This window comes from Coffea arabica, chromosome 10e, assembly GCF_036785885.1.
Source record: "Coffea arabica cultivar ET-39 chromosome 10e, Coffea Arabica ET-39 HiFi, whole genome shotgun sequence".
Lineage (NCBI taxonomy): Eukaryota > Viridiplantae > Streptophyta > Magnoliopsida > Gentianales > Rubiaceae > Coffea > Coffea arabica.
Genome location: NC_092328.1, coordinates 46,842,130 through 46,860,126, shown reverse-complemented (window position 1 = coordinate 46,860,126; position 17,997 = coordinate 46,842,130). Strand labels below are relative to the sequence as shown.

Here is a 17,997-nt window from a genome sequence, read left to right as displayed (position 1 = left end):
TTTCAATACTCTTTATGTTGGAGGGTGCATAATAATATTACTATCATTAATTTGAATTTTTTTTTGTTGGAGGGTGATAGGGAAGTTGAGTTAGCAGTTAATAGTCTTGCAATATCTGCAGCTTTAAGTCAAAGCAATTCAACTACTGTAGCACAGTCGAGAGGACAAGGAAGGGACACAAGCATGGGGTAGTAGAGGTGGAGGTAGAACTCTAGGGAGTTCTAGTGGAGTCAAAAGAGGTAGGAGTGCAGGATGAAATTCGACAACTTATTATAGAGTTGCAAGAGCAATAAGTTGTGTTAGAACAATAGTCGACAAAAGGAGGGTAGGGGAAGAGGTAAACAATTTGCTACTTATTAAAGAGACAAACAACAGCCAGTGGTAGAGGTGGGAGGGATGGCAAGAGAGTAGTAGCGAATTATGGAGTAGAATTATTTGGAAACTGCAATGGTATAAGATATATCCACAAGAAAATCATTTATACTTGCTGATCGGGTATTTAATCTCGACAATTCACTTTAATGTACATAGTTGCATCATGATGTTTTAGAGTTTACTTAACAAACTTGCATTTTCAGATAATGAAAGCAGTAAATGTAGGTTGATCACATATTCAACCTACTTATCTTGTATGTGTGACTATTTTTTGTTTTAGTTTTGTTTTTCCTACAAAGTTAATTAAGTTTGGGTTACTTATGTGATTATTTCTATTATACAGACACAAAAGACAAGGCTTGGTCCAATAATCTTCTCTTCTCAATCTTTTGTTGTTGGCTTTCATGCATGTGCATCAAGCATACCGGTGAAACAACTATTGCTTTGTGTTTGGTAGACTCAATTAGTAGTATGGTAATGGTATTTTTGTGATTTAGTCTTAGCAGGCTTCTATATGGGGCCTTAAACGTCATGCTTTGATACCTTTTGTTCGTTGCAAGACCTATAATATATTTAACATATGATATGTTAGCTTGTGAAGAGGCAGTAATATTTTGTCAGAATCTGTTGTTTTCTTTTGAGAAGAACCTTTTGGTTTTAATAGAATGTCACAGCAATTGTTTTGGATTAGCTGTTTTTTGGGGTGTTTTTTAAAAACTTTGCAGTAGCAGAGTTTTTAGAGTATATTTTGGAATTTTTTACAAAATATTTTGGAATATTTAAGAGTAGAAGAGTTTTTAGAATATATTTTGAAATATTTTTTAAAATTTTAAAAAAATTTAAACTAATTTTTAGATTACCTTTTAGAGTACATTTTAAAAATTTTTATTGTATTTGAAAAACTAGTTTTTGAAAAATACTCCAAAAACAGGGGATCCAAACAGAGTAGGACCTGTAAAACATCAAACGGAATATTTCTAGATGGGTAAAGTGCGTATTCTTTTGATTGAAGGGGGCAAAGTGTCATTATACCAAAAAAGAATTAAGAAAACACACATCATAAGAAAATGAGGTGACAAAATTAATCATATTATTAGCAAAATGGATTGTTAATATCTAAATTTTGATCAAAAAGGGGAAAGGTTTATCCTAAATAGTGTCATACATGTTCTCTTTTTTTTTATATTTTTATTTTAAAAACATCATAGCGATGCTAGTTAGCACGATAGCTTGTCCTTGGGGTGGCAATCGGGTCGGGTTCGGGTTGGCGGGTCGGGTTGAGGCCTAAGTATAACAAAGAACCTGCTGACCCGAACCCGACCCGCCAACCCGAAACGGGTCAGGGTACCTGACACGAACCCGAAAATTTGGCGGGTTGGCGGGTCGACCCGAAATGACCCGAAACTTTATTTTAATTTATTAATTTATTACTGTAATTTCTAATAAAATCAATTTTTCACAAAATTAATTACATCATCAAGTAATAAAAATTTAAATAAATAATTTCAAACCAAATCTAAAATAAATTAAACACCACAAAAGTGTTTTATCCCAAACCAAATATAAAATAAATTAGAACAGCATAAAAGTAAAAAATAACATAATATATTATTTGTCCAAATATAATAATTTTAACTTCACACAAGTTAAATAAATTCATTTAGGATTAAGTAATTAATGCCTTTGGAAAAAAAGAATGATCTAGTTTAGTTAGATAAAATAATTTTTATGTTTATTAAATTAGTTTTAATTCGTAAACGGGTCACATCGGGTCATATCAGATTACTACGGGTTGACCCGAAATTGACCTGTTTTCTTTTCGGGTTCATCGGGGTTCGACCCGATTCTGACCCGAACTCCCGAAACGTCAACCCAAACACATTAATTTCGTGTTAGGTTCGTGTCGTGTTTTCGGGTCGTGTCAAGAATTGCCACCCCTAGGCCTTGTCCTAATAATTTAGGCTCATACCTGCTAATCTATACTGGAACTTTTAAAGGCTTCAGTTTCCGTAATAATGCGTCTATTTAAATTTTTCTTTGTCCAATTATAATGGTCTGGGTAAACAAATTTTCTACTTGACATTATGACAACACGTATTGAATAATCATATACAACGAGCTATTATCTTTATTGGGTAAAAGTAAAATGCCAAATTCATGCAGTGATCCACCTTTGTTTTGTAACATCTAATCCGATAACTAGCTCTAATATATAATTGACAATGAAGTGCGGTTTAATTAGAAAGACGTTTTATCAGTAATTGACAAGTCACGGATTCGAATCATCAAAAGAGTAAGTAGAAAATCACTATTGATTCAGAACTGTTTAAAAAGAAAAAAAAAACTCTAAAATGTAATAGTCCTAAGCCAAATTCCAATTCTAACTTCTAAGCATGATAGAACAGGATTTTAGTGTACTAATAATTATTTGAATCCAACCAATGACTGCTTGAGCATCAAATCATTTGTATCAGAAGTTTAATATTACATCAACATGGAAAAGGGTACCTTTTAAAAAAAAAAAATTTAATTAGTGTGTGGGAAATACGAATACATTGGTAATGAGGAAACACTTTTCTTTTTCTTTTTCTTTTTAATTTTTATTTTCACTTCTTTAATTGTACATTAAAAGAAATTACTTAACGAAGGACCTCTAATCACCAAATTTTTTTTTAATCTCATCATTTCTTTGGTTAGTCTGCAAGAATTAACTTACTGTCCAATTAATTAATGAATATTCAATATAAACGTACAGTTAACAAGTTTGCATTAATGGTCATTGTCAAGCATTTAAATGAACATAAGTTGCTAAATGATCCAGACAAATCAAGACCTATGATTAGTTGTTAATAATTCAAGCAATTATAGTTAGTCGACAGAAAGATTCTTATCAATGTTAGCTGGAAATCAGTATATGTAAGGATTCAAATATGCAATTCATTACTAGTTTGAGTAACTGTGCTTTCCTTTCTTGATCTAATCTTTGCTTCCCGTCTCAAGACTCTCAAGACAGCTAGCAAAGGCAAACATGGTGATGGAATTTCAGCATCTCCTTCTGCTTCTTTGGTTTCTAATTCCAATCCTATATCTGTTTCTTCACCAGTTTATTTTGAGAAAAAAAATCTCAAATTTCAAAACCCAACTTAGCTGCTGAAAAGCCAAGGCTACCGCCAGGAAGATCAGGCTGGCCTCTTGTAGGCGAAACATTGGATTTTTTCTCCAGAGCTAACCAAGGTTGCCTTCATAAGTTTGTAGCAGATAGGAGGAAGAAATATTCCTCCAATATTTTCAGGACATCATTGATTGGATTCCCTGTGGCCATCTTCTGCGATGCTGAGGGCAACAAATTTCTGTTCTCCAACGAGAATAAGCTTTTCAAGCATTGGTTGCCGAGCGCATTTGACAAACTCTTTCCCAAGTCAAATAACAAGCTCAACACTGAGCACTCAAAATCACTGCGTAAACTCCTGGCGTTCATTCTTAAGGGCGATGTGCTTCGATAGTACGTTGGTGAAATGGATGAAGTAATGAAACATCATCTGCAAACAGATTGGAATTGCGAAAGAGTAAAGGTTAGTGATGTTGCAAGAAAGTTTATATTTAAATTGGAATGTCATATATTCTTAGGAATCGAGAATCAAGGAAAGATTGATAAACTTCGAAAGGGTATCGAGGAGGTTACGGATGGTATGCATTCAGTACCCTTAGATGTTCCAGGATCAGCTTTCCGTCGCGCCATTAAAGCATCAAAGCTGATGCGGGAAGAGTTTGAGGAAATGATCAGGCAAAGAAAGATTGTCTGCCTGGATTCACCATCGGGAAAAGACTTCATATCGCACGCTCTTCAAGCTACAGATGACAATGGACAGCCGTTTAATGAAGCAGACATTGCTAGCCATTTACTAGGTGCGCTTCAGGCTGCCTATGGAACCTTACACCACACAATCACCAACATCATGATGTATCTAACAGAGCATCCAGATGTTTACAGCTCGGTCTTAAGAGGTAAATCAATAGCTAATTCTGCTCCTGCATCTGTATGTTTACGTTAGGATGAAACAGAAGAATATGTTTTCATTTGTTTGAAAGATTTTCAAGCTAAAAGATCTTTGCTAATAGTAATATGTTTTCCATGAATGGGGGAAAGAGCAAAAAGAAATTGCACGTCTAAAGAAATCAAAAGACAGACTCAGTTGGGAGGATCTAAGGAAGATGAAGTATTCATGGAATGTTGCATGTGAAGCTCTGAGACTGAAATCACCAGCACTCGGGGGATTCAAAGAGGCAATTACTGATGTGGACTATGGAGGATATACAGTCCCTCAAGGATGGATGGTAAATAAATTTGACATTCTTCTGCCTTGTAAATCTTGAGATTAATTTGTTTTCAATTACCGGCCAAGGATAAACATTTATGTTTGATGTCTGCAGATGCACTGGAATGCATATGCCACGCACATGAACCCAGAATACTTTCCTAACCCTGAAAAGTTTGATCCATCAAGGTTCCAAGGGGATGGTCCATCTTCTTATACATTTGTCCCCTTTGGGGGAGGAGCACATATGTGCCCTGGATATGAATATGCAAGGCTAGCCATATGCATTTTTCTGCATAATGTGGTGACCAAGTTCAGATGAGAAAAGCTGATTCCCAATGAGAAGATCTTGCATTATCCAATTCCCCGCCCTGCTCAGGGCCTTCCAGTTCTCCTTTATCCTCTTTAAGGACTAAGATTAGACCATTATATGTTTCCTTCATCCCCTCTAATATGCTTATGATGAAAAGACTTCCAAATATTCTGTGTGAAGGTCATATAATGTTATCTTATGGAGATGAAGCAGGCTGTTGTGTTTCTCAAGCTGACTTTAGTCTATGATACTGGGCTGTAAGTAATTCGCATTAATATTTCCAAGTAAATTTCTACAACTAAGGAAAATATTTGCAGTAATTCACTAATTTGTAAACAACTAAGGAAAGTATTTGACTTTCCCATCGTCCTCGACGCGGGGCAAGCGGTCGTCGCCTGGGGGCACCCAGGGCATCTTCGACTTTTCAATTACTATAACTGAGGGTTTTTGGGTCTCCTCAGGCTTCTCCGGCCGCTTGGGCTTCTCGGCCTCCTCAGGTTTCTCGGGCGGCCTGATCTTATCTGGCTCCATGATCTCAGTGCTCTTAATGCCTTGGTCACCCATAATTTGTCGCGGATTTTCTCCGGGCTACAGCACACCACGGGGATGGTCACCAGATCTCGCTTCTCATCATATACATGGTCTCTGATTTCTCTTGTCCAAAAAAATTGAGCATCACCCCAAACAAAAAAAAAAAATCAAATTCTTGTCCGTACGAAATAAAGCCACTAACTGAGCAAAGACTAAAAAAGGGGGAAAAAAAAAGATGCAAAACAATAATATCACCACATTTGAGGGATGGTTTGGAAAGCTAGCAAGAGAATTGGCTTACCTTCTCAGCCATGGTTGATGAGGAAGGCAGTCAGTGACGATGGGTGGATCTGATCAAGAAATGGGAAATTTTTTCTTTCCTTTTGGGGGTTTTGTGGGGTTTGTGGGGAAGGCAGAGTAGGGAAGTGGGGAAATATGCTGATAAATGGCTGAATTAGACAGTAGGCATTACCCCATCATTGACATATTCCCAATTCCCACAAAAGCACGGCTCTAGTCATTACGTAAGGTGTTTCTAGGGATAATTTCAGGAGGTTTCTAACAATTTCACTGAGTTCCTCTGAGATTTAAATAATTACACATACCTTTATTGATTTGATAGTTTTAGTAACAAAACTTAAAATAATATTGAATTGGTCAAATTTTTAAATAAATATCCAAAAAAATATCCTTGTGTAATGAGTTTTAATTTACTTCCCTATAGAATTATAAAATTATTTAATGTAATTATAAGGAAAAGGTATCTAATTTTTCATGTTCATACCTACTATTTGATAAACAATTATAATAATAATTTTATCACTATGATACGATATTTTTTATAGTATTTTATTATGGATTTAGATTTATAAGATAGAAAATAAAACGTTGAAATAATTGATTCAGAGTTTATGAATTTTTCGAGTAATGGGATTATCATAATTTGGTATTGGTTTTGGGCAATTTCTTTTTGATTTATTGTTAATTTTAATACTAAAAAATAGAAAACAAAGATTAGTAAAAAACATTGGATTACGTATAAAGTTAACTCATAAAAAAAAATCACTAGTTCGATATTTAGTTATAATAGAAACTAGAGATAATAGTGATAGTTCTATAGTTTTATTGACAAAAAATTAAAATAAAAAGGAATAAGAAGAAAAAATAATGAAAAAATAATTTTAAAAGTCATTCTAAGTATAAGTATACCAAATAAGGGAATTTCATTAAAATATTTAAGGGTAGTATTATCATTTTAAATAATAAGAAAAGTATATATAATTTTTCAAACTTTAGGAAAGCTCTGTGAAATTATCAGAAATCTCAGGGGAGGTTTCTAAAATTATCCCCATTTTCTACTTACAAGTAGTTTGATTTACTATGGAAATTATGATCGAGCTTATCCATGCACCCCCCGCATAGGTCAACCATCCACATGGTGCTATCACAATTATTGTTTGGATAGTGTATTATTTAAAATATTATTTGGAATAATTACTGTAACACTTTTTGTGATGTGATGTATGTGAGATAAAAAGGTGATTGGGAATATAAAAAGGTAAGTTGGGAAATGTGTTTGTGATGCAAGCAAAATATTATTTGAAATAATTGAGGTATCCAAACACTCGTTTTCCCTTTTTTGGGGTGTGGCATCAATCTTCGACTTACTTGTAACTCCTCAATGTTAATATTATTATTATTAATTTAAGGATAATTTTTTTATACATTATCAATGTATAATTTTTTCTACACTAATAAATTTAAATCATATCACATAATATGAATTCTAATCAGATATATGTGACATATATTCAAATTTGTTAGTTTTTTGGATGTATAAAATATTAATCCTTATTTCAAGTAAGCGTTGTACGAGTTAGCCAGCTAGCTCCAAAGGTTTTTGCTTGTATGTTTCCTGAAATGCTCCTAAAATTACATTTACCTTTACCGGCAGCCAAAAGAAAAAAAAAGGTAAATCATACAAAGTAAAGCATGAAAGAAAGCCAAAAGCAAATGACGAAGGCGGAGGAAAGACTCTGACAACACCGACTGTTTTCAGGCAGACACGTACCAAACTTGACAATCAAAACTAGAGAAAAATGCACTTTTGTTACCCAAACTTAGCACTTTTAGTCTCCAAATTTCGACGAAAAAAAATCTAGTACCTAAACTATTAATTTTTGAGCACATTTAATATCCTTGACGATTTTTTCTTAAATTGCTACCAGAAAGAGTCACATGATAGTTACATGTCCAACAACTATTATATAAAAAAATGCCAAAAAATGTAAAATATCCTTTTAATAAAATTATTAGTTCTTAAACTTAGTATTTAGTGTTACAAGGATATTTTACTTAATAAAATTATTAGTTCTTAAACTTAGTACTTAGTATCAGAAGAGTAATTTACGTGACACTTAGTGTCAGAAGGAAATTTTACATTTTTTTGGTATTTTTTTATACAATAATTGCTGGACATATGACTATCACGTGACTTTTTCTAGTAGCAATTTGGGAAAAATCCGTCAAGGGTATTAAATTTGCTCAATAGTTGAAAGATTGGGTACCAAATTTGTTTTTGTCCAAAATTTGAGGACTAAAATTACTCATCTGTCTAAGTTTGGATACCAAAATTGCATTTTTCTCATCAAGACTATGACCAATAATGATACCTGCTCGCTTATAGCTGTGGATTTTTTGGTGAGTAGGGACTACTTTTAAAGTTCTCTTTGCTATCAAGTTCTAAATTTGAATCATAGTTGGGACATGGGACATAAAGGACGTAGAATAGAGTGGAAAGGTCAATATATATATATATATATATATATATATATATATATATATATATATATATATATATATATATATAGGGATAATTTCAGAAACCTCCCCTGAGGTTTCTGACAGTCTCACTTACCTCCCCTGAACTTTGCAGAATATCAGATACCTCCCTTGTCAGATTATTGGACCCTATTTGTGATATCATTGATGATGAATTGACAGATATACCCTCATAACTTTTGATATATTTTGAAGCTATTTTGACAGAATTAGTTAAATGAGTAATATAGAGATAACTTTTGATATAACTTATGATAAATACCTTCTATTTCACTTTACACTTTTTATTCGTAGTACAATCACCAATGAAGAGTTTAGCACTAGTGTTACCTTTCTTTAAAGTCATGTATTTCATGTTTTTTTTTGTAAGACAATTATCTAGTGTAACTCATTACTTATATTTGGGTAAATTTGGTTTTCAAAAATTCAATGACGTAAATTGTATATTACATCATCTCATAAAGTGATGCGACACAATTTGGGTTATTGAATTTTTTGAAAATCGGATCTACCTAAGTTCTGGTATTCAAACAAAGCTTGTTGAATAAATTCGACTAACTACAGTGTGAATTAATTTTTTTTTTTTTTTAAAATCTCAACTAAAGTATCTAGCACTAAAAAATACTTCATTTCATTTTTCACAGAGAAAATCACAAAAAGAGTTATTAAACTATTGAGAATTTGGTTATTTGATCGTTACATTATTTATTTAACTGCAATTGCCATTCACTCAATTAACCAAATAGTGAAAAAATTTTTGTGACCTAACGAGTAAAAATTTATACTTTTAATCACTCAAATTATAAAACTATACATTTTTTTTATATCACCAGAAGTATGTTTCAATTAATTGAATGATCATATTAGCTAAATAAATGTCTAATAGCTAAAACAAAAAAATATAAATAGCATTGTAACATTGCTTGAAGAAGCCATCTGCATTGTCTCTATCTGGTTCAACTTATTGCTTCTTTTTTTTGCTTTTGCTTTAGCTCAAGTTGTGGATAAGCAAAAAGGGCATATGTGGAACACAAATATCATCTCACTCCTCAAAATATTTTTTTAATGCTCATTTTTCTGACATAGGCGGATCTTGTTACTCCAACTATAAGTTCAGGGGAGGTATCTGATATTTTACAAAGTTCAGGGGAGGTGAGTGAGACTGTCAGAAACCTCAGGGGAGGTTTCTGAAATTATCCCATATATATATATATATATATATATATATAGCTACTCACTTAAAAGGAAAAACAAAAAATATCTTTTGGTTATTATGTACTAAAAGATTACAAATATTGTGAGCAAAATTGAACAAGTAGCTTTTCAAGACTATTTACCACAACCACTTTCATGAACCTTTTTTTTTTTTTTTGGGGGGGGGGGGTTTGGGTTGGGGGAGAAGGGCCAAAAATCGAATAATTGATAGAGCAGTGGTGAGAACCCTCCTAATTAACTGCAGCTGTTCCATGGTTAAGTTTTAGGTGTATCACCAATTCAAAAACATTAGGTACGCCTTGTTAGCATGTATGGTAATACTGTACAGAGGTTGACGCTGATGGTCAATTATTCAGTCACGACGACATTGCCAATTTGCCAGCGATATGGTAGGCATAATACAAACTAGATACGCATCCTTACATGGAACGATTACCCTGGAGATGCAGAATCCTTTCGAGTTTCCTCGTGTGCTGTTCTAAAATGTAAACCTTTTCTGCTTTTTTTTTTTTATATATATAATTGTCAATAATTTCTTTGGAGTTTTTTTTAATCAATATGACATAATACAGTGAATTTAATCATCAATTTAACCTGTTGTTTTCTCATTAACTGTTTATAGCCTATTGTCTTCTTATTAATCATGATTTTCTTCTAAACCAATATGTATATAAAAGATAGTTAAATTTAATTATCACACTTAGCAATATAATAATTGGAGATAATTTTAACACATACAATAATTAATTGGAGATGAGGAAAATAATTGGTGAATATAGTTGTAAACGGGCAGTTTTAATTTTAATTATAAAAAATTTTTAGATTTAATTTATTGAAAAACTTTTCGTTTTTCTTATTAGTTTCATGATTGAAATGCAATAACTCTAATTAAAAGAGATCAGGATAATTTAAGTATAATAAAAACTAAGATCAAAATATGCTTACACACTTACACTACCTATCGCCAAAACTCATTCTACTTCTTTTTAATGTGTTAATAAGTTCCACATCTAAAACCCAAAGATACAGAAACCACAATTAATTGGCTGCCGTCCAATGCTGAATTGGTCAACGGTACTTACATATTTTAAGACAGGAAGAAAGCCTTATGCTTAGTCTAACCATTATGTAGGAGTCTTATATTTGAAGACTGCCATCCCAAAATCTTTAATGCACAGATAATTAAAGTAAAGACTATGACACAATTCAATGAAACAATAGTCAAACTGACTTGATTACCAACTTGATCCAATGAAATTAAAGATTCTTTACGGTCACGGTTGGGCATTTATTTCAATTGTCTCTCATAAGTCTTGCTCATCAACCAAAGAGTTACTTGCTGCAGAGTGCAAATTTTTGCTGCATCATCTCCTATTCACATAAAGGTAGCAAATAACACTCACAATGATGGGATTATCATACAGTCTGTTGTTTCTTTTATTCCTCGTTCCTTTCGCATATCTGTGTTTTCCCAAGCTTTGGCTGAGGAAAAAGTTGGCCATTGCGAACAGCAATTCTTCTTGTCAAAACCAAAGGCTTCCACCAGGGAGAACAGGTTGGCCTTTACTAGGTGAAAGTCTGGAATACTTCACCAAAATTCGACAAGGTGTTCCTTACCAGTTTGTCAAAGATCGGATGAACAAGTATTCGTCCAAGGTTTTCAGGACATCATTGATTGGACAGCCCATGGTTATACTATGTAGTGCTGAGGGAAACAAATTTCTGTTTTCCAATGAAAGGAAATTGGTCCAGGTTTGGTGGCCGAGCACAATGGACAAGATTTTTCCCAAGTCTGATCATAGACCTAGCAGTGAACATTCAAATAGGTTAAGGAAACTGCTTCCATTCATTCTCAAGACAGATGTGCTTCGAGAATATGTTGGAATTATGGATGCTGTAATGAAGAAACATTTGCAGACAGAATGGAACTGTGAAGAAGTGAATGTGGGTGAAAAGGCAAAGAAGTACTTGTTAACATTGGCATGTAATATATTCTTAGGCCTTGATGATCCAGAGAAAATTGACGAACTTGCGAAGGGTACAGAAGATGTAGGAACAGGTATTCATTCCATGCCATTTAATTTGCAAGGAACAGCTTTGAATCGTGCCATTAAAGCATCAAAGCTTATGCGTAAAGAGGTGGAAGCACTTATCAGACAAAGAAGAAGTGATGTTTCAGAGTATGGTCCATCTTCGGCAAAGGATTTCGTGTCACACATGGTTTTGGCAAGAGATGATAATGGTCAACTCCTCAGTGATGGAGATATTGCTAGCCATTTAGTAGGTTTGGTGCAAGCCGGCTATACAACTATTCATAGCACAATCACAATTATCATGAAGTATCTTTCTGAGCTTCCTGACATATATACTTCTGTCTTAAAAGGTATGTTCAAGAACTAATTACTTAGTGCTTCAAATAGCCTGATCTGGATGTTCTATAATAACCAAACGATCAAAGGAAGAAACCTAATGTCAGCTAGAATGATGCTCAGTGGGAAGAATTATTGTCTTTGACCAGAAAGACAGTTGGATGAGTACCTAAATAGAGGAAATTACCTGACTAGCCAAGCATCCACAAATTTAGCGATCAGTTTGCTATGTTGTCTGATCATCCTGCAACACTGCTGTCGATAACAGAAAAAAGATAGAAAAAGGAAACTTAAATGGAATTTGACTTGGTTCTTGTTTATAATTGTTTAAATGGTAGATTCATGCTCTCTTTTGAACCATCAGTTTCATATTTGGGTGATTCCCTACAGTCAGGAGTTGTAACTAGAAGCACGAGGGTATTACTACTTTATTTCTGTCAGCACAACTGCTTCAGGTATAACTTGATTCGTTTCAAGCATTTATGGATGAGCAGATAATATATACTACTAATAGAATAGATATATACTTCAAATATAGTTTTCTATCAGAACATTCTGCTTCAGATATAGCTTGATGATGTCAAGTATCAATGGATGAACGTAAGAGAGATAGTACTAATAGAATAGATACTTCAAACATTCCAGGGTTTGACTCAAATTTCTACCCTTTGCAGCATCCATTCCCCTTTTTCCCACAGGTTGGTAACGTGATGCGATGACAAGAAGTTAGCTTTATGCATATTATTATTGAGGAAGTAGCAAATGAACTTTTTTTTTTTTTTTTGAATTCTGGATCTAGAACTAATCCAATTAGCATTCTCCATGTATATTGCATATACTCAATAAAGAACAAAAGGAGATCGCCATTATTAAGGAACAAAATGGTAGACTCAGTTGGGAGGATTTAAGGAAAATGAAGCATACTTGGGATGTAGCACTCGAAGTGTTGAGAATATATACACCAGGAACTGGAAGTTTTCGAGAGGCTATCACTGATTTTGTATTTGATGGATATACCATCCCGAGAGGCTCAAAGGTAAAACTCAATATTCGTCTCTCCTAATTCTTGATCTTAGTTCTTGGTTACAAAACGTTATATCAAAATGAGTGTGCTTTGCTTACAGATCCACTGGATTTTTGATGTAACACACAAAAACCCCGAGTACTTCCATGATCCTGAAAAGTTCGATCCATCACGGTTTCAAGGTGATGGCATGGCTCCATTTACATTTGTACCATTTGGAGGCGGAGCTCGTATGTGTCCTGGAAATGAGTATGCACGGGTATCAATACTCATTTTTCTGCATAATGCTGTGACTCACTTCAGATGGAAAAAGCTAATTCCTGATGAGGAAGTTTTGCATTATCCAGTTCCAAGGCCAGCTCAGGGACTTCCCATTCGCCTCTATCCTCACCAACCTTAGGCTGTTCTACTTCGTTTTCTTATAAAGTTTGCATGGATTGCCGTCTTTAACTTCATTTTGGCTCGCTTTTTCTATCTGTATGACTGTTGTTCAGATTTCTATCTTTCCTACATCAAGTTGAAGAATAAAAACTGTTTAGATCTTCCTTACTTTGTCAGTCCTTTTTTTTTTTTTTTGTCGAAACGATAGCTTTGTATTTCATATTCAACTCTTTACAGTATTTGGACAAAGGTTCAAACAAAAGGACAGCAGTCCTACATATGTCAATGATGCATTAGCATCTAAGAGTGCGACTAACCCATTCTTCATCTACCCAAATGTTAAGAGCATGCATGCTCAGCTTAATACTATCTACTTTCCCCGAATTAGCAAAAGAGAAAGAGCACTGATGAAACAAATTACAAATGGACTGAATGTCCCCAATAAGAGTAGAAACCCGCCAATTGTTATATCTTGAATCCATTATAGATTCCACCAGTCTTCTGTTGTCCAGCTCTACTTTGATGTGCCTCCAGCCTTGGTTGGCAGCTTTTAGTAAAGCTAGTCTCACAGCTTCTGCTTGATCTTGTAATGGATCCCCCGACATTCTTTCTCTGAGTGCCCAGGCTGCTTGTACTTGACCAAAGTTATCAGTTGCTGTGATTCCTATTCCCACTATAGGCTGACTTTGATCTTGTTGGGTATGAATCTTGAGTAGCATCCTCATGCCTCCTTCGTTCTGATGTTGATCAGTCCACTGTTGTACTTCTGTTTCCTGAGTGATCTTCCTTGGTTCCTTTCCTTTGTTAGCATCATCAAACTCCACCCATTCTTTTAGAGCCTTCTCAAACTCTCTTTCCTTTTGGTTAAATTCTCTATCATTCCTAGCTTTCCAAATCTGCCAGAGGATGTTGATGGTTGCATTCACCTGATCTGCATCTCCTCTGCTTTCCTGAGCTTCCAGAATTGCTGACCACCATTTCATGAAGCAACCTTGTAGATGATAGGATAGATGGGTGTGTTGTTAATCCTTGTACTTCTTGTTAATTTACGTCAGTACTTAACAGTGGAAGTAACCTCAATTAACATCCAATAGCCCCCAAGAATAAGTCAACTTCACTCTTCTAATTTTATTTTCTTAAAGTGTTCTTTAAGATGAATCTTGCCTAGCTAACAGTGTGCAAGGAACCTCATCCAATACGTAGATGGAAGCAAGGCTAATTAATCATTGCAGAGAAAAGTGTAACCCCTTATATTCAAGGGTTGATCCAAATAACTTTTGAGCAGAACTACGGGTTCAAAATGATTAATCTAAGTTATGGCCTTGTAAGATTCGTCCAATCCTTACACTCTCTTGCATAGTCAAAATCATAACATACGAGTAGCTAACATGTTTGCTCTATATCAACTGTAACACTTTAGACCTGAGAATCGATCCAAATAACTTTTGAGCAGAACCATGAGCTTAAAAATTAATTATCCAGGTTACTAAGTAGCCATGGGTTTAAATTTTTATACAATTCCTTTGCTAGCCACATTTTCGGTGTGAGACTAGGTCCTCACACAAAGAGTACAAAAATATTGGTCAACAAGCTTTTTTTTTATTACTTTTTCAGATCTTGAGATCATCAAGATGTTGCTAGCCATGTGGAGACTGCACATCTAAAACTTATAAATCTATTATTTAATTCCTCCACATCTCGGAAATTAGAGCCTTTGATGAAACAAATCTAGTCACTGTAATAACACAACGTCTGGTTTTGTTCATTTTCTTGGTTCTTCTCAAATGCAACAGGCTTTTTTTTTTTTTCTTTTTTTTTTCGACACGGGGGTATCCGGAACTATTGGGCCCGACTAATTCCCTGCGGCTGTGAGAGCCCTGCCCCAAGGTTCACAGCGCGTTAGCTCTCCCAGGGGTTGATCTAGTGACCTGCCCCTAAAGAGGGGACTACGGAAACCAGTCGATCTGCCCGGGGGGCTGCAACAGGCTACTTGAGTGGACTGATTTGAAGTTCAAAAACAGAACAACGTCTTTCAAATCTCCAGTTATCTATTTTGACTTCACTGATTTGAAACCTCCAGTGATATGTTCATCTACAAGTTAGCTGGAACCACCATGAATGCAGCTAGGATCTTTCTTCGTTTCCAAGATTTATCATACAAGGGTTTTAATCTGCAGTGAGAAACTTCATTCCAGGTCTTAGAGAGGTTCTTTTCTTTCCCTCTTCTTTGATGATCTAATATACGTTTCTCATCTTGGAGCACAAAGAATCAGCAAGTATCCTATCAAGGCAATGGAATTATCACAGATTTTTTTGCTTATTTTGTCGCTGGTTCTTTTTGTATATCTGTGTATTTGTAAGCTCAGTCTGAGAGATAAATCTCTTGTTGCAATCAGCAAATTTGCTTTTAAAAACCCCAGGCTTCCACCAGGCAGAACAGGCTGGCCTCTTGTAGGTGAAACTTTGGAGTATTTCTCCAAAATTCAACAGGGTGTCCTTGAAAAGTTTGTAACAGAGCGGAGGAACAAGTACTCCTCCAAGATTTTCAGGACATCATTGATAGGTTACCCCATGGCTATCTTATGTGATGCTGAGGGAAACAAATTTCTGTTCTCTAATGAGAATAAATTTGTCAAGCATTGGTGGCCAAGCACAATTGACAAGCTCTTTCCCAAGTCAAATAATAAGCCTAACACTGAGCACACAAAAGCGTTGCATAAACTCCTGACTTTCATTCTCAAGAAAGATGTTTTACGAGCATATGTTGGTGTCATGGATGCAATAATGAAGCAGCATTTGCAGATCTATGCCGAGTGCAAACTAGTGAAGATTGGTGATATGGCGAAAACGTACATATTCAAATTGGCATGCATTACATTCTTAGGCATCGACAATCAGGGAAAGATTGATGAGCTTGAAAAGGGTATAGAAGAGATAGCAACTGGTCTTCATTCAATGCCCTTAAATTTTCCAGGAACAGCTTTGAATCGTGCCATCAAAACATCGAAGCTGATGCGGGAAGAGTTTGAGTCAATGATTAGGCAAAGAAAGATTGATCTTTCGGTGCATAGTTCATCTTCAGCAAAGGACTTCGTGTCACACATGCTTTTAGCAACAGATGATGGTGGCCAGTTTTACAGCGAAGCCGACATAGCTTGCATTTTAGTAGGTTTATTGCAAGGTTCCTACACAACCGTTCACAACACAATTACTAACATCATGATGTATCTTACAGAGTTTCCTGATGTTTATAACTCGGTCCTACGAGGTAAGACCAATATAGCTGTTTATGTGTTTAATCTGGTCATGTTTTGAATATGTTCATAATAGTAACTAGTTGGTAGAGCTTCCTGATTTGCATTAATTCAACTGAAATAAATGATTTAATAGAAGTAGAATGGCAATCAATGGTAGCTCAGACATTTAAAAAGCCAATAGAACCAGAGATGCAGGCGTAATAGAGATAAAGATACATTACCCCAGAAGCATCTTGGTTCCAGTTTAGAATTGTTGTTGGTAATTTTCCAAAATCAAGACTTATACTACTAGATGCAAGATAAGCAATGGTAGTCAGCATAAGCAAAGATGCCCCCTGCACAAGTTAATGCTTATAATATGATATATTACTGGATAACTACTTACTGAAGATTGCAAATGATGAAATATGTAAGCTAAAGTATATGTATAGGAAGTAACTGAGAAACATTTTTTTCCTTTTCCTTCTTCCCAGTTTTAGAATTGATAATCGTTAAGTCAGGTGCTTCCTACATTCTAATATTTCTTACATATTCTGGGGAAAGAGCAAAAAGAAATTGCAGATCTAAAGGAGCCAAATAACATATTATGTTGGGATGATTTGAAGAAGATGAAGTATTCATGGCAAGTTGCATGCGAAGTTTTGAGACTAAAACCACCAGTACATGGGGCATTCAAAGAAGCTATCACTGACTTCAACTATGCAGGATATACAATTCCAAAAGGATGGAAGGTACATTCTGCTTCTGCGCTCCAAAATCTCAAGCATGGTACTTGATCAACAGAAATCTCAGACATGTCATTTTGTTTCACTTCTGCAGATTCATTGGATCGCACACGCCACACACAAAAACCCTGAATACTTTCCTGACCCTGATAAGTTTGATCCATCAAGATTTCAAGGTGATGGTCCAGCTGCTTACACTTTTGTCCCATTTGGGGGTGGAGCACATATGTGCCCTGGAACCGAGTATGCAAGACTTGCAATACTCATTTTTCTGCATAATGTGGTGAACAAGTATAGATGGGAAAAACAAATTCCTGATGAGAAAGTACTACATTATCCATACCCAAGACCGGCTCATGGACTTCCAGTTCACCTTTATCCTCACAAGCCTTAAATTGTCCGTAACTGTTCTTATTTGATTGTCCATTTCCCTTCTTCTCTTTTCTTTTTTATTTCCCTCTCGGCTCAGAAAGTGAGATGTAAAGGGCCAGTTGTTACCCCAAGAAGGCATTAACTACACTTGATTCGTGTCTTTTCTTGATCTGTAGGATGCATATCTAGCAACTAGCAACTCAATAGCCGTTACTTGTCAATCTACTGTCTCCTTTTGTACAATCATGAGTTTGACCCTTCAGCACAACCGTCAGCTT

At 35.1% G+C, this 17,997-nt stretch overlaps 3 protein-coding genes and 1 long non-coding RNA gene across 5 annotated transcripts; 3 read left to right on the top strand and 1 right to left on the bottom strand.

Moving 5' to 3' along the window:
- Positions 1 to 3,288: 3,288 nt before the first annotated feature.
- Positions 3,289 to 4,216, bottom strand: LOC113713034 (uncharacterized). Its single transcript, XR_003453418.2, has 2 exons — positions 4,078 to 4,216; positions 3,289 to 3,914 (listed from the first exon to the last, which is right to left on the bottom strand). It is a non-coding gene; the product is annotated as an uncharacterized lncRNA (long non-coding RNA).
- On the top strand, positions 3,891 to 5,707 carry LOC113713033 (dammarenediol 12-hydroxylase-like). The gene is made up of 3 exons (XM_027236734.2): positions 3,891 to 4,380; positions 4,523 to 4,710; positions 4,807 to 5,707. Exons 1-3 carry the CDS (start codon positions 3,891 to 3,893, stop codon positions 5,011 to 5,013), a joined length of 885 nt encoding a protein of 294 aa, XP_027092535.1. The 3' UTR covers positions 5,014 to 5,707.
- A 5,078-nt stretch (positions 5,708 to 10,785) lies between these two features.
- On the top strand, positions 10,786 to 13,533 carry LOC113713029 (dammarenediol 12-hydroxylase-like). Of its 2 annotated transcripts, XM_072066614.1 has the most exons (4): positions 10,786 to 11,974; positions 12,635 to 12,658; positions 12,809 to 12,996; positions 13,085 to 13,533. In XM_072066614.1, exons 1-4 carry the CDS (start codon positions 10,996 to 10,998, stop codon positions 13,382 to 13,384), a joined length of 1,491 nt encoding a protein of 496 aa, XP_071922715.1. In that variant the 5' UTR covers positions 10,786 to 10,995; the 3' UTR covers positions 13,385 to 13,533. The 2 variants fall into 2 exon arrangements, with proteins under 2 accessions (XP_071922715.1, XP_027092530.2); XM_027236729.2 differs by lacking the exon at positions 12,635 to 12,658 and having other exon boundaries at positions 10,792 to 11,974.
- Positions 13,534 to 15,117: 1,584 nt separating this feature from the next.
- LOC113713030 (dammarenediol 12-hydroxylase) lies at positions 15,118 to 17,962 on the top strand. Its single transcript, XM_027236730.2, has 3 exons — positions 15,118 to 16,633; positions 17,166 to 17,353; positions 17,442 to 17,962. The coding sequence occupies exons 1-3, from the start codon at positions 15,658 to 15,660 to the stop codon at positions 17,739 to 17,741; spliced, it is 1,464 nt and encodes a 487-aa protein (XP_027092531.1). The 5' UTR covers positions 15,118 to 15,657; the 3' UTR covers positions 17,742 to 17,962.
- The last annotated feature ends 35 nt before the right edge of the window (positions 17,963 to 17,997 follow it).